The sequence below is a fragment of the Pelodiscus sinensis genome, chromosome 1 (genome assembly GCF_052426305.1).
Source record: "Pelodiscus sinensis isolate ZL-2025 chromosome 1, ASM5242630v1, whole genome shotgun sequence".
NCBI classification, from domain to species: Eukaryota; Metazoa; Chordata; order Testudines; family Trionychidae; genus Pelodiscus; species Pelodiscus sinensis.
Genome location: NC_143052.1, coordinates 65482915 through 65495346, shown reverse-complemented (window position 1 = coordinate 65495346; position 12432 = coordinate 65482915). Strand labels below are relative to the sequence as shown.

General features: G+C 41.8%; 1 protein-coding gene across 4 annotated transcripts in view; it reads left to right on the top strand.

Moving 5' to 3' along the window:
- CPM (carboxypeptidase M) overlaps positions 1–4998 on the top strand; it is a 72039-nt gene extending 67041 nt beyond the window's left edge. For all 4 annotated transcript variants that reach the window (XM_075931535.2, XM_006121581.5, XM_089779790.1 and 1 more), the window contains 2 exons: positions 3057–3205; positions 4204–4998. In XM_075931535.2, coding sequence (XP_075787650.1) covers positions 3057–3205; positions 4204–4437 — 383 coding nt within the window. In that variant the 3' untranslated portion in view covers positions 4438–4998. The remainder of the gene's footprint in view (positions 1–3056; positions 3206–4203) is intronic.
- Positions 4999–12432: the final 7434 nt, after the last annotated feature.

Below are 12432 nucleotides of genomic sequence, written 5' to 3'. Positions count from 1 at the left end.
AGGAGTTACTATAGAAAAATTTTTCCTGGGTGTCTGGCTGGTGAGTCTTGCCCACTTGCTCAGGCTTCAGCTGATCGCCATATTTGGGGTCAGGAAGGAATTTTCCTCCAGGGTAGATTGGCAGAGGCCCTGGAGGTTTTTCACCTTCCTCTGTAGCATGGGGCACGGATCACTTGCTGGAGGATTCTCTGCATCTTGGGGTCCTTAAACCATTTGAGGACTTAAATATCTGAGATATAGGTGAGAGGATTATTCTAGGAAAGGGTGGGTGAGATTCTGTGGCCTGCATTGTGCAGGGGGTCAGACTAGATGATCATAATGGTCCCTTCTGACCTTAAAGTCTATGGCTACATCTAGACTGGCATGATTTTCCGCAAATGCTTTTAACGGAAAAGTCTTCCGTTAAAAGCATTTGCGGAAAAGAGCGTCTAGATTGGCATGGACGCTTTTCCACAAAAGCAGTTTTGCGCAAAAGCATCTGTGGCCAATCTAGACGCACTTTTGCGCAAAAAAGCCCCGATCGCCATTGCCAGTCTAGATACAGCCTATGAGTCTATGAACGCCAAGAAAGACATCAAATATTGCAGTAATTGACAACATTGCAACAGACGTCAGATATTAGCCCTTAAGAAAACCATCCACTTGTGCTCTTCACTTGCTCCCTAGTATACAACAGACGGAGAAAGGAAAATTTGCCTTATTTGCCCAGCAGGGATTGAGGGAGGAGTGTTCTCTCTTGTCATCACAATGGAACCCTTCTAGACCCTCTGTGAGCCAGGAATGGGATAAAAGCTACAGAACTCACCCCAATGAAACTTTTTTTTCCCTAAATCTGCAAATTGTGGTTTAGAATGAGCTTTCTGCATGGTACACTTAAAAGTGATGCCCCAGACTTCAAAGAGTGAGGGGACCCTGAGCTATTCACAGTGGGCTGTGTGGGATTAGAGCTGGCAGTTATATTGGGATGTTCGCTAATTAAAGACACTGTCTTTCACTTCAGGAAAAAGCAGCATGGCCAGAAGGGAAGGAATTTTTTTTTGAGTGAAATGTAGCAACTCTGCCACCATGTGGACAAAGGCTGGTGATGCTAGAGTGTAGTAAAGTGAGCAGTGAATTAACAGACCAACCCACAGCAGAGTACTCTCATTAACATGAGACATTTCCACTTTGAGCCCTGTACAACAGCTTGTTTCAAGTTTTCATCTGGGTATGAATGCTCCTACAGGTTGTATGGGCGTTCTGTGCTTAAATAGGGGTCTGCTTATATGGACCCTGATTCCATAACTTGGAAGGAAAATATAAGAGCAAATTACTAGTTGACAGAATTATGTATTTTATAGCATACTATGGAATTAGCATTTTTGTAAAATTTGTTATAAAATGCCTGTGGTCAGGAAATTGTCAGGCAGAAATACACACTGCCCTTTAAACCAGTCATAGATCCTCAGAGTCACAGTCATGGACCGAGACCTCATTGTTCTAGGCATTGTATGGACACAAAAAATCTGTTACAGCCCAGATTGCTTGTAATGTGGAGACTACATCTATTATGTGACCTAAAGGTGTGTGTTTCTCCTAATCATATACACATACATTGATGAAACCTAGCATGAGTATGTGTAAACAAGTCCATCTGACTCTCCTGGTATGAAAAATCTTGAGCAACACTGGCCTAAGTAGTCTTCTCTTTCTGAATAGTTAAAAAAAAAAAGCTAGGTTATTTTGAGTTGTAGGAAATCAAGCAGTGTAGTAGGTGTCCAAAATGGGTTTTTTCTTCCCTTACATAGTAGAACATGAGGGGAGCTCACAGAGTTCTACAGTGCACTATTCTTTCATATTCAAGAAGACCTTTTTCAGCAACTAGTGGTCTCAGTGTAGGTGCTTATTTTAGATTTGTTATTCTGACAAAGCTTGCATGCAAAAACATATTCCTAAAAAAATCTCCGTGTGCGCCTTTAGATGCTAATAAAGCATTGCAGCCCAGAACTTGTAATATCCACCAGAAGTGTAGCAAGGGTATCGTGCCCGGGGGCAAAGGCAAAATTTGTGCACCCCCCCCCCAGCCGCCATTGTGTGGCAGGGCCCCAAACCTGGCGCACGGCTGAGCCCAACACTGGCAGGGGGGAGAGCTTGTACCACATCTTCCCCATCCCCTCCAGTTTGGGCGCGGGCCCCTATACGCACTGACCCGCCAGCGGAGATGGAGGAGGGTCAGGCTGGGGGCGGAGAAGAGGCTCCAGCTCATGGGTGGAGGAGGAGCAGAAAAGCTGAGGGATGACAGGGGGAGCGGAGGAGAACTAAATTGGCCTCTCCCCCCAGCATGGCGCTTGGGGGCAACTGCCTCCCTATGTTCTCCTCACTACGCCACTGATATCCACTGGCCCTGTTTCTCATATTAAAGATGAAACTGCCTGAAATTTGCCTAACTGCCTGATGCAGCTGTTCTTAATGTGGTCCCCCAGCTGAGTAAAAGTTTTGATGGCCCTACTTTATATTGCATCTCTGTCTGAAATGGGACTCTACATATACAATTTGAACTGGTATAACTGTTCTGGGGACTAAAAAGAGGTAAGAGTCAGACCAATTGAAAGTCTCTGGCTTAAGATAAAAGGGAAAAAATGGGCATGACATCATGGTAGGGGACTATTCTTGAGACCCAAATCAGGACGAGGAAGTGGATGCGGTGTTTTTAGAGCAAACAAATATCCAAAATACAAAACCAGGTAGTAATGGGGGACCAATTTTCCAGTTATCTGGGGAAAAAAATAGAGCAGAATACAAAATTTTCAGTATGTTCTTGGAATGTATATGGGACAATTTAGGTTTCAAAAAGTGAAGGAAGTAATTGGGGGATAGCCATTTTAGATTGATCAACAGGATTATGTGCTACTGTTAATTATTTTCTTTAGTAATATGTAGGCAACTGGCTCTGTTGTCTAGTTTTGGGAAGAAATCAATGAAAGCATATGCTACAATGAATGATGAAAAGACTGGCTTTTCTGGACTAAAAAATGACATCATCAGTCACATTTACATATTCTCTCCTTGCCTCATAGGTATCAAAGGTCAAGTTCTTGACAGGAATGGACAGCCTATGCCAAATGTAATAGTGGAAGCCAAAGGAAGGGAACATATCTGTCCTTATCGAACCAATCAATATGGAGAGTATTACCTTCTCCTCCTGCCTGGAAGCTATGTGATTAATGTAAGATGACTACTTTGCTAAATCTTAAATTCTTAAATTATGTTTGAGAGTTCTTGAAATTGCCAGAGACAGGAGCCCATAAAATTAAGGTGTTGGGGATTGGATTTTTTTTGTTTGTTTTAATAAAATAAATGTATAATGTCCACCCAGGGCAGGAGTTCCACTACCTGCTGATAACAGCCATTTACCTCATGATCTCAATCAATATTTATCCAATGACTTTGGAAAACTGAGCAGGTTACACGTACAAAAGACCTTATGTGGACACAGAACAATGGGAAGGAGGAATGGCAAGAGACAACAAAATCTCTTCCATTCTTAGGCCTTTAGAAATAGTAGTTGCTTAGTTTTAGGGTGAGTGGAATCAGATTTGTATTGGGTAAGTGTCAATAAATGTCAATTTCATCGCACACAACCCAACAAAAATAATTGTTAATAATTAAAATGTACAAAAGCAAAGAAAAATGGTGTTTAAGAAATTACTAGAGCTTGATAAAATACAGAAAGGAAATATCCTTATGACATGCTAACTGTTTTTCAAATCTAAAATAAAGGCTTAAAAATAAACTGATAGTATTCATAGAAAATATCAAAATACAAAACACAAGTGCAGACAGCCCTACTACTATGAATGTTTCTAGTTAACTGACTATGTAAAAAATGGCACCTTCTTATTTTGTATGCAGATTTGCCTATTTGAATTCAAATTATGATCTAAAATGACTAGAGCTGGCATGTTAAACCAAGCTAGTAAGATAAACTTAAAAAACAAACAATAGTCTGGTAGCACCTTAAAGACTAACAAAACATGTAGATGGTATCGTGAGCTTTAGTGGACACAGCCACGAAAGCTCATGATACCATCTACATGTTTTGTTAGTCTTCTAAGTGCTTCCAGACTAATGTGTGTTTTTTAAGTTTATCCTATACAGACTAACTGGGCTACCCCCTGAAACTTTTGAACAAGCTAGTAAGAACATTTTCCTGTTTATCCTTAGGCTACAGTACCCGGATCTGGATCAATACTAAAGACACTGGCAGTAACAAATGGTCCTGAAAACTTCCAAGCTTTGAAATATGACTTTACTTTCCCAGAGGTCTCCGTCACAGCAAGAGATGCTGCATGCCCTACCAAACCTCTTTATCAGCATTTTGAAAGTTTTTCAGCAGCAGTAAAGCCTACTTTGCATTTCTTGGCTTTAATGATTGTTTTGTATACAGTTTTCAAATAAAGCCAAAGATGAATTAGGTGAAACTTGAAGGCAATCAAACACATCAGTGCACAAATGTGTTTTTAAAAGCTAAAAGTTGTGCAAAAAAGAGTGTATATTATTGTATAATTGAATGCCTATGATTTTTAAAATCAAGTTTACTATATTTTAAAAATATTGGCTAGACAATCAATAAGAGGCTTGACTGTTTAAATATGCATAATAATGCTGATATCCATCTCCTTTTCATAAAATCAAGTTTGCAGCCAGTTTGTCTGCACCCCGGTTATACCAGAGCCAGAACTTTTATCTTCACCTGAAACAGGGTCATCCTCTAACACCAAGAGTCTTTAACCTGTGGCTCAGTATGGAACCAAATATGGCTCTCTCGTCATTCCCAAAATACATGCCGTTTTTAAATTAAAATGAAAAATTCAAAATTTTTAAAACGCGTAATTACTCATATAGTTTGAATGTGTGCATGAACTTGAATTTGACCAGTTATAATGTAAATTTCAAAGAAATGTGCAAAAAGATGCAGCATCAGAAGTCCCATTAAATAAAGTCTGTGAGTACATTTAATTTATGGTGTTAATCATGTCAATTACCAATAACATTAAGTTATATATTTTTAGTCATGCAAATGGGCATTCTTATATGGCTCTGTATTAACCACTTGCTCTGAATTTTGATGTAGTTTGGCTCTTTGGTTTGAAAAGGTTGCTGACCACTGCCCTACACTGTGTACCTCTTCTTGTTAATTTCCTTTTGAAATTTCCAATAAGCTCTTCATTAACATTTGATTCAGAAATCTAGGAGCATGTTGTAACACCATGGTCCACCAGGGACATGTCACCCACATATGTCTGGAGAAGTATGTCTCAAGGCATTGTACCTTTATCTATATTGCCTAGAGAACATAATTTTCAGCATATATGCATAATCTCTCACAAAGGGTGTGTACAAAGGGTAAGGCAGTACAACAAAGGGAAATAAAGCGGCGATTTAAATATTCACCACTTCATTTAAATCAAAACGGCTGCCGCGCTGTGCTGATCAGCTGTTTGTCGGCACAGCACAGCAGTCTAGACGGGGATCTGCTGACCTCAGAACCCTTCGTCAGCAGATCCTTTATGCCTTGTGAAACAAGGCTTACAGGATCTGCCGACAAAGCGTTCTGGGGTTGGCAGATCCCCGTCTAGACTGCCATGCTGTGCCAACAGCTGATCGGCACAGCGTGGCAGCCATTTTTATTTAAATGAAGCAGCGATTATTTAAATCTCCACTTCATTTCCCCTTTTCGAGTAAACTAATCTGCATGGCTCGGTCGACTGAGCCATGTAGTTTAGACATACCCAAAGTGTCAACAATGCCTCTCTGTCATGTATATTAGTCCAATTGGATGGTCTCTACAACAAAGGATAAATGGACACAAGGTTAGATATCAGGAAAGGTTACACATAAACCTGTAGGGAAACATTTTAACCTGCCTATGCACTCATTAATGGATTTAAAAACAGCCATTCTTCTAGAAAGGAATTTCACCAGCAATTATAGAGGGAGAATGCGGAATGACATTCATATGCAAATTTGACACTGTTTCTCTGGGCTTGAACAAATACATTAACTGGATATCATATTATTAAGCCAGTCTTCCCTGTATTTAACACCTCATTGATATTAAAAGCTAAGTTTGGGACACTTGCAGCTCAATTAGCCTCATAAGCACCAGTACTACAATTGACAGATACCTTTCTCCCCCCCATTCCCTTCTTTTTCTGCTATAAATTCTGAGTTCCTGTTATTTCCACTGCAGCTCATCTGATAAAGTGGGTTTTGCCCACAAAAAGTTCATGACCCTGTATATTTTTATTAGTCTCTAAGGTGCCACAGGATTACTTATTATAGGCTCAGTATGTACATTTGCAGTCATGATGAAGAAATGTGAAACAGGCTTTCAGAAAAGACTTTTCATGATCCCTTTTTGGTAAACCCGGGCGGGGGGGGGGGATCCCTGTGCCCATATATGCTCCTGTGCCCTCTGCCAGTTGGCATCAAGAGGTTCTTGGGTCATTGCAACCCTATCAAATATGAAAAAAGTCTCCCTTAAAAAAGGTGAATGCTGATCTAACAGTCTTCCAGGAACCCCACCTCATTGAGAATATTTGAATAATTACCCAGCCAAGGCTAGGGAGGGGTCGAGCCCATTCAATAAAAAAATTGAACCCATAAATTCTATCAGCTTTCACATGCCAGTTGATGACACTACAACGTTTGCACATCCTGTAACTAAGCGCTTCCTAAAAGGTTTACAGGCCCTATACCCCGACATTAACACTCCTCAGGAACCATGGGATCTTCACCTGATAGTGATGACACTTATGAAACCTCCATTTGAACCTATGGGCCACAGGCTCGCTACTCCACCTAACCCTAAAGGCAGCATTCCGTGTCGCAATAATGTCAGCATATAGAGTGGGTGAGATGGCCGTCCTAATGGCTGACCTGCAATTTACCATCTCTTTTAAGGATAAAGACTCGCTGTGACCGCACCCTAAGTTCTTACCGAAGATGTGTTCCTCCTTTCACTTAAACCAAACTATACACTTACACTATACATTTACCTGTATCCTTCCCAAAGCCTCATGCTACCGCCTTCAAGGCACAAATGCATACCCTTGATGTCAGAAGAGTGCTCTCCTTCTATATTCACAGAACAAACTCCTTCAGATCATCTCCACAAATTGTTTCCATTGTTGATCGCAACAAGGGAAGCCACATATCATAAAGATTCTTTCATTGGATTTCCTACTGGATTGCCCTATGCTACTCGCTCAACCATTTGCCACCACCTACCTCAATATGAGTATATTCGACTAGAACGGTCTCCACCTCGGTTGCTTACCTTAGGAAGGTTTCCATCAATGACATATGTGCTGCTGCCACATGGGCCATCAGCAGGGCTTGACAATTAAGGCAATCTACTCGCCAGGTGAGTAGATTTTAGCCCGGCACAGCCGCGCAGCGTGGTCAGCACAGCGCGGTCTGCGCGTGCACAGCGTGTGGTTCCGCACAGCTGGCGAATGGGGCTCGCCACCACTTGGCGAGCCCTGGGCATCAGAACACACCTTTGTGAAGCGCTATGCACTTTCCTCCAGACTTCTCCACTGCAAAAGAGTAGCAAAAGCCGTACTGCAAACAGCTTACCTACCTGAGCCGAAGTACCTGTCTCCTTAACACAAACTGCTTTGCAGTCACCTACTGTGGAGCACCTCCAGGGATGTCTGTCTCGAAGAAAAGGAGGTTACTCACCTTCCTGAAACTGATGTTCTTCAAGATGAGCTTCCTTTGGGGTGCTCCACTCTCTTTCTTCCCTTTACTTTGGAGGAAAAAAAAGGAGGCTGTTCTCCTATACTAGGTTCCGAATAGAGAAGGAACTGAAGGGAGGTGGCCGCACATGCACGATGGTACTGGGGTGGCTTGCGTGCCGCGCATGTGCGGCCCCAATGCACTGCTATGAAAAATCTGCTCTGAGACACTGGACACACCTACACGTACTGTGGAACACCCGTAGGGACGCTCATCTTGAAGAGCATCAGTTACAGGAAGGTGAGTAACCTCCTCTTACCTCTGCCCTAGGAAATCTGATTATAATAAGGGACTTCAACAAATTGCTAGGCCTGCTTTTGGACAGAGCAAGCAGATCCAACCATTCCCAATTCCCTGTGAGGCAGACCATTATTTCCCAGATGGGGAAATGGGGTTTAAAGGACTTACAGAGGCAGCAGCACACAAGAGGTAGAAACAATGCCTTTCTCTCACGCCTGTATCCCAGATCACAGAGGGATTTATTTATTTATTTGGTATCGGGTGGCTTGGCATATCTTTAATAATGAAATCAAACTTATTGGGAGTTTTGATCACTCATCTGTGCTGGTGCTGTTTTCATCTCCTGAAAAATAAGGAGTTCTTCTTTGAGGGTCGCTGTGGGTGCTCCGTTTAGGTTTGTCAGCGCCACTGCACACCAGATCGGTGATTCTTAATAGCAGTCTCTCAGCTACTGGTATGTGCCACACTATTGTGCAATCGCCCCAAATTGGAGGTTAAATTCTTACTGCTAGACACAATTTTAAAAGTTTGTGGAGAAAGAAATACTATTTTAATTTGAGACCAGTGACAACTTTTTGATCTTCTACCTAAGCAATCTCATTGGATGTTTACAAGGCATACTTAAGGGAAAGGATAAAATCTAGCATCTCAAAGAAAGTGAGGCAGGGTGAGCATGTGAATGTAACGTAAAGGCTCAAAGAGGCAGGCCTCAGCAATGCGGATTCTCTCTCTTCTGATAAACTCCAATATGACCAATCAGCTATGAAATTAATACATTAACCTTGATTCAGGCTGAATTTGCTTTGTTTAGAGCAGGGCTACTCAACTTGAGAAGCCCTGGGGGCCACAATAATACAGCACATGTCGAGGGCTGCAACTTTATTGATTCCGTTCCAGACACAAAAGACAGAACAGTTTAAAGCAAACATAAAGGAGGGTACGCTAATAGCTTGTTTCAGGAAGAAATTCCAAGTTGACCTAAGGAACGAATGGCAATAATTTCATGTTCTACAATTTGGTTCAGATGCCTTTGCAGCACAAGACTCCCTAACTTTTGAAAACATTACATAGTCTACTTAAAGTCATTGGCTACATCTAGACTGGCATGATTTTCCGCAAATGCTTTTAACGGAAAAGTTTTCCGTTAAAAGCATTTTCGGAACAGAGTGTCTAGATTGGCACGGATGCTTTTCCACAAAAGCACTTTTTGCGGAAAAGCGTCCGTGCCAATCTAAACGCGCTTTTCCGCAAAAAAGCCCCGATCGCCATTTGCACAATCGGGGCTGTTTTGCGCAAACCAAATCTGAGCTGTCTACACTGGCCCTTTTGCACAAAAGCTTTGCGCAAAAGGACTTTTGCCCGAACGGGAGCAGCATAGTATTTCCGCAAGAAGCACTGATTTCAGACAGTAGGAAGTCAGTGTTCTTGAGGAAATTCAAGTGGCCAGTGTAGACAGCTGGCAAGTTTTTGCGCAAAAGCAACTGCTTTTGCGGAAAAACTTGCCAGTCTAGACACAGCCATTGTGTATTGTTTATTGCAACCTACCAGTCAAATTGGCAATAGCAGGTAATGTTAAAAAAAATGGGAACATGAGTAATCCGTTTCCCTTACTAATAATTTAGTGGTATCAGATTTATTCCCCCTACACAACCTCAAGTTGCACAAGAAATGTTAAAACAGACCCAACAGCAAATTCTCTGAAGGATGCACTCATCCATATTGACTTTAAGTCCAAAGTCCCAAGGTCTGACAAATGCTGGCATTGTGATGCAACAGGTGCTAAAATTACACCCTAGGCTTTAGGATTATCCTGTGAGCTATCTTTTCTGGACAGAGGTAAATGCATAGGATTGGGTCAGTTTCTTTTTGTCCGTCAATGTAGAACTGCAGGCTGGTCACACCATCCTAACCAATCCCATATTGGGAAGAGAAGGCCTTTGAAACAGTATAATTGGGTAGAACTTGATCACAGCCAAATATCTAGTTCAGTGGCACTCAAACTTCTACATTGGTGGCCCCTTGCACACAGCAAACTTCTGAGGGCACATTAAAACACTTAAAATATTTAACAATTATAAATGCTGGAGACAAAGTGCTCTTTGGGGGTGAAGGCTGATGGCTCACAACCCCCACCACTCCCATGTAATAACTTCATGACCCCCAGTTTGAGAGTCCCGATTTAATCCTACAATAGTGGAAGTACAAGTGCACCCTACTATTGAAGAATGGTGTTCTCACATGGGGAACCCGGTGACAATGGAACAAATAGGCTACGTCTACATTGGCCCCTTTTCCGAAAGGGGCATGTTAATCTCAGAGATCGTAATAGGGAAATCCGCGGGGGATTTAAATATCCCCCGCGGCATTTAAATAAAAATGTCCGCCGCTTTTTTCTGGCTTTTAGAAAAGCCGGAAAAGAGCGTCTACACTGGCCCCGATCCTCCGGAAAAAGCCCCCTTTTCCGGAGGATCTTATTCCTACCATGAATCGAACCTATGATCTGAAACAGAATTGAAGGACGACAGGTAGTAGAAAACAGCTGGGGACCACACATCTTGGTCCTAGGTGCCTGGCCCTGCCATGAAGGCAGGGGATTGGACTCGATGACCTCTCAAAGTCCCTTCCAATTCTCATATTCTATAATTCTATCTCAAAGAACTCTGATTATGAGGGGTAAATATTCAGTGGACTAAATCAGCTTTAGAGTGCTGCAAAATAATTCTGTTCTATAGAAATATGGTTACATGAAATGGAATGCCCTAAAAATAGACATGTAAATAACTCGATAGATTATTTTGTGTGCTGAGCACAGATATTATGTATGCGACCCCAAAGTACAATAACTGCTAAAGAATAGTATAGTTGCTAATGTTTTGCTAATTTTGTATATAGTATTACTGTGTACCAAACTTCTCCAATGTATTGATTTTAGTTAGCTTTTCAATAGCTCCTTTGATTCTGAGCATATTTTATGATCATGCCATTCACAATCAATTTTATAATATACCTGTTTGTTTTACAGCACAGTTAATTTTTGTTTGGTTGGTTGGTTTTGCTTGGGGAAATGTGAACCTGAATAACCATGTTTGTAATTTACACTGGAGGTGAACTGAAGGCAAGGCATTAACAAATCAGTAAGCAGAAATTTCAATACAGTATCTACCATAAAGTTATCACTTGGATGGCAGAAATCCGATGTCGGTCTCTCAAATAAGAGAACAGTTAATTAATTGCTCTCTCCCCCTTCTTCCAGTTCTGGTAGACAAACCTTTTCTACAGCAAAATCTTATACAGGATGGACCTCCCTGGTTCAGCACCCTCAGTACCTGACTGGTCCTGGATGAGGGATTTTTCCAAACCCCCTGCTACTGCGTCCTTCAAGACCCCTGCTACTGCTCCTCCGGCCAGACCTCCTCCCCCACTGGGCTTCCTGGCTCCCTTCACAGCCCAGCTGAGTCATGTACCAACTCCTGGCACCCTCCCTCCCGCAGATCCACTGAGCCACACGCCAGCTCCTGGAGCCCCCCTCCACTGCAGCCCAGATGAGCTGTGCACTAGCTCCCAGGCCTTCCACCCCTCTGTTCCAGGATCAGAGTGTCCTGGACCATTGCAATCATGGTCATGCTGGACCACGGATGTTGCTGGACTAGACAATCCCAGATTTCAGAGATGCAACCTGTATAATTTGAGTAATGATTTCTCTCATGGATTTTAAATCTCATTTCCCTCAAAATGCTACATGTGTCTTTCCCTCCAGTAATTATCAGGTTTATTGTAGGTACGGAGATACATCATTTGGTATAAAAACAATATTTCACCAATGGGGGGAAAACTGCAATATTAATAAAAATACAGCCACAAGAAGTCTCTCCTGTTCTCTAGTGACTTAGAACACTTTGTGTGTACAAGGTAAAGTAAAACAAAATCTGTCAAAAACAAAGTGGATTCAGAATAATCTCTGTACATACAAATTATAACTCAGTTTTGCATGTCTATAAATTGTAAGAATTCTCCTGTATTTGCTAGGTTCTCTATAGGAGGTACTTATTTTTTCCCCCGTTATAGAATGGACTGGGGTTGCATAAGAACACAAAGATGAGGTACTTATAGACTGAGCAAGATCATAGGCTGAGTCCACAAGCCTGTAATGGAGCAAGCTCAGAAACCTTCTAGCTAGCAGTATTCATAGACATTTAGTTTTGTTTTCAACTTAATTGACATAAGTAGTACACGTCCAAAGGCCTGATCCAAAGCCCACTGCAGTCAATGTGAGAGTTTCCCACTAACTTCAAATGGCTTTGACTCAAGGCCGCATATCAATGTACTTACAAAAAGTTAATTTAAAAAATGAAATATATGCTCGCAACAGAGGAAAAATCTCATTCTCTGAACCTTCAAATCATTTAG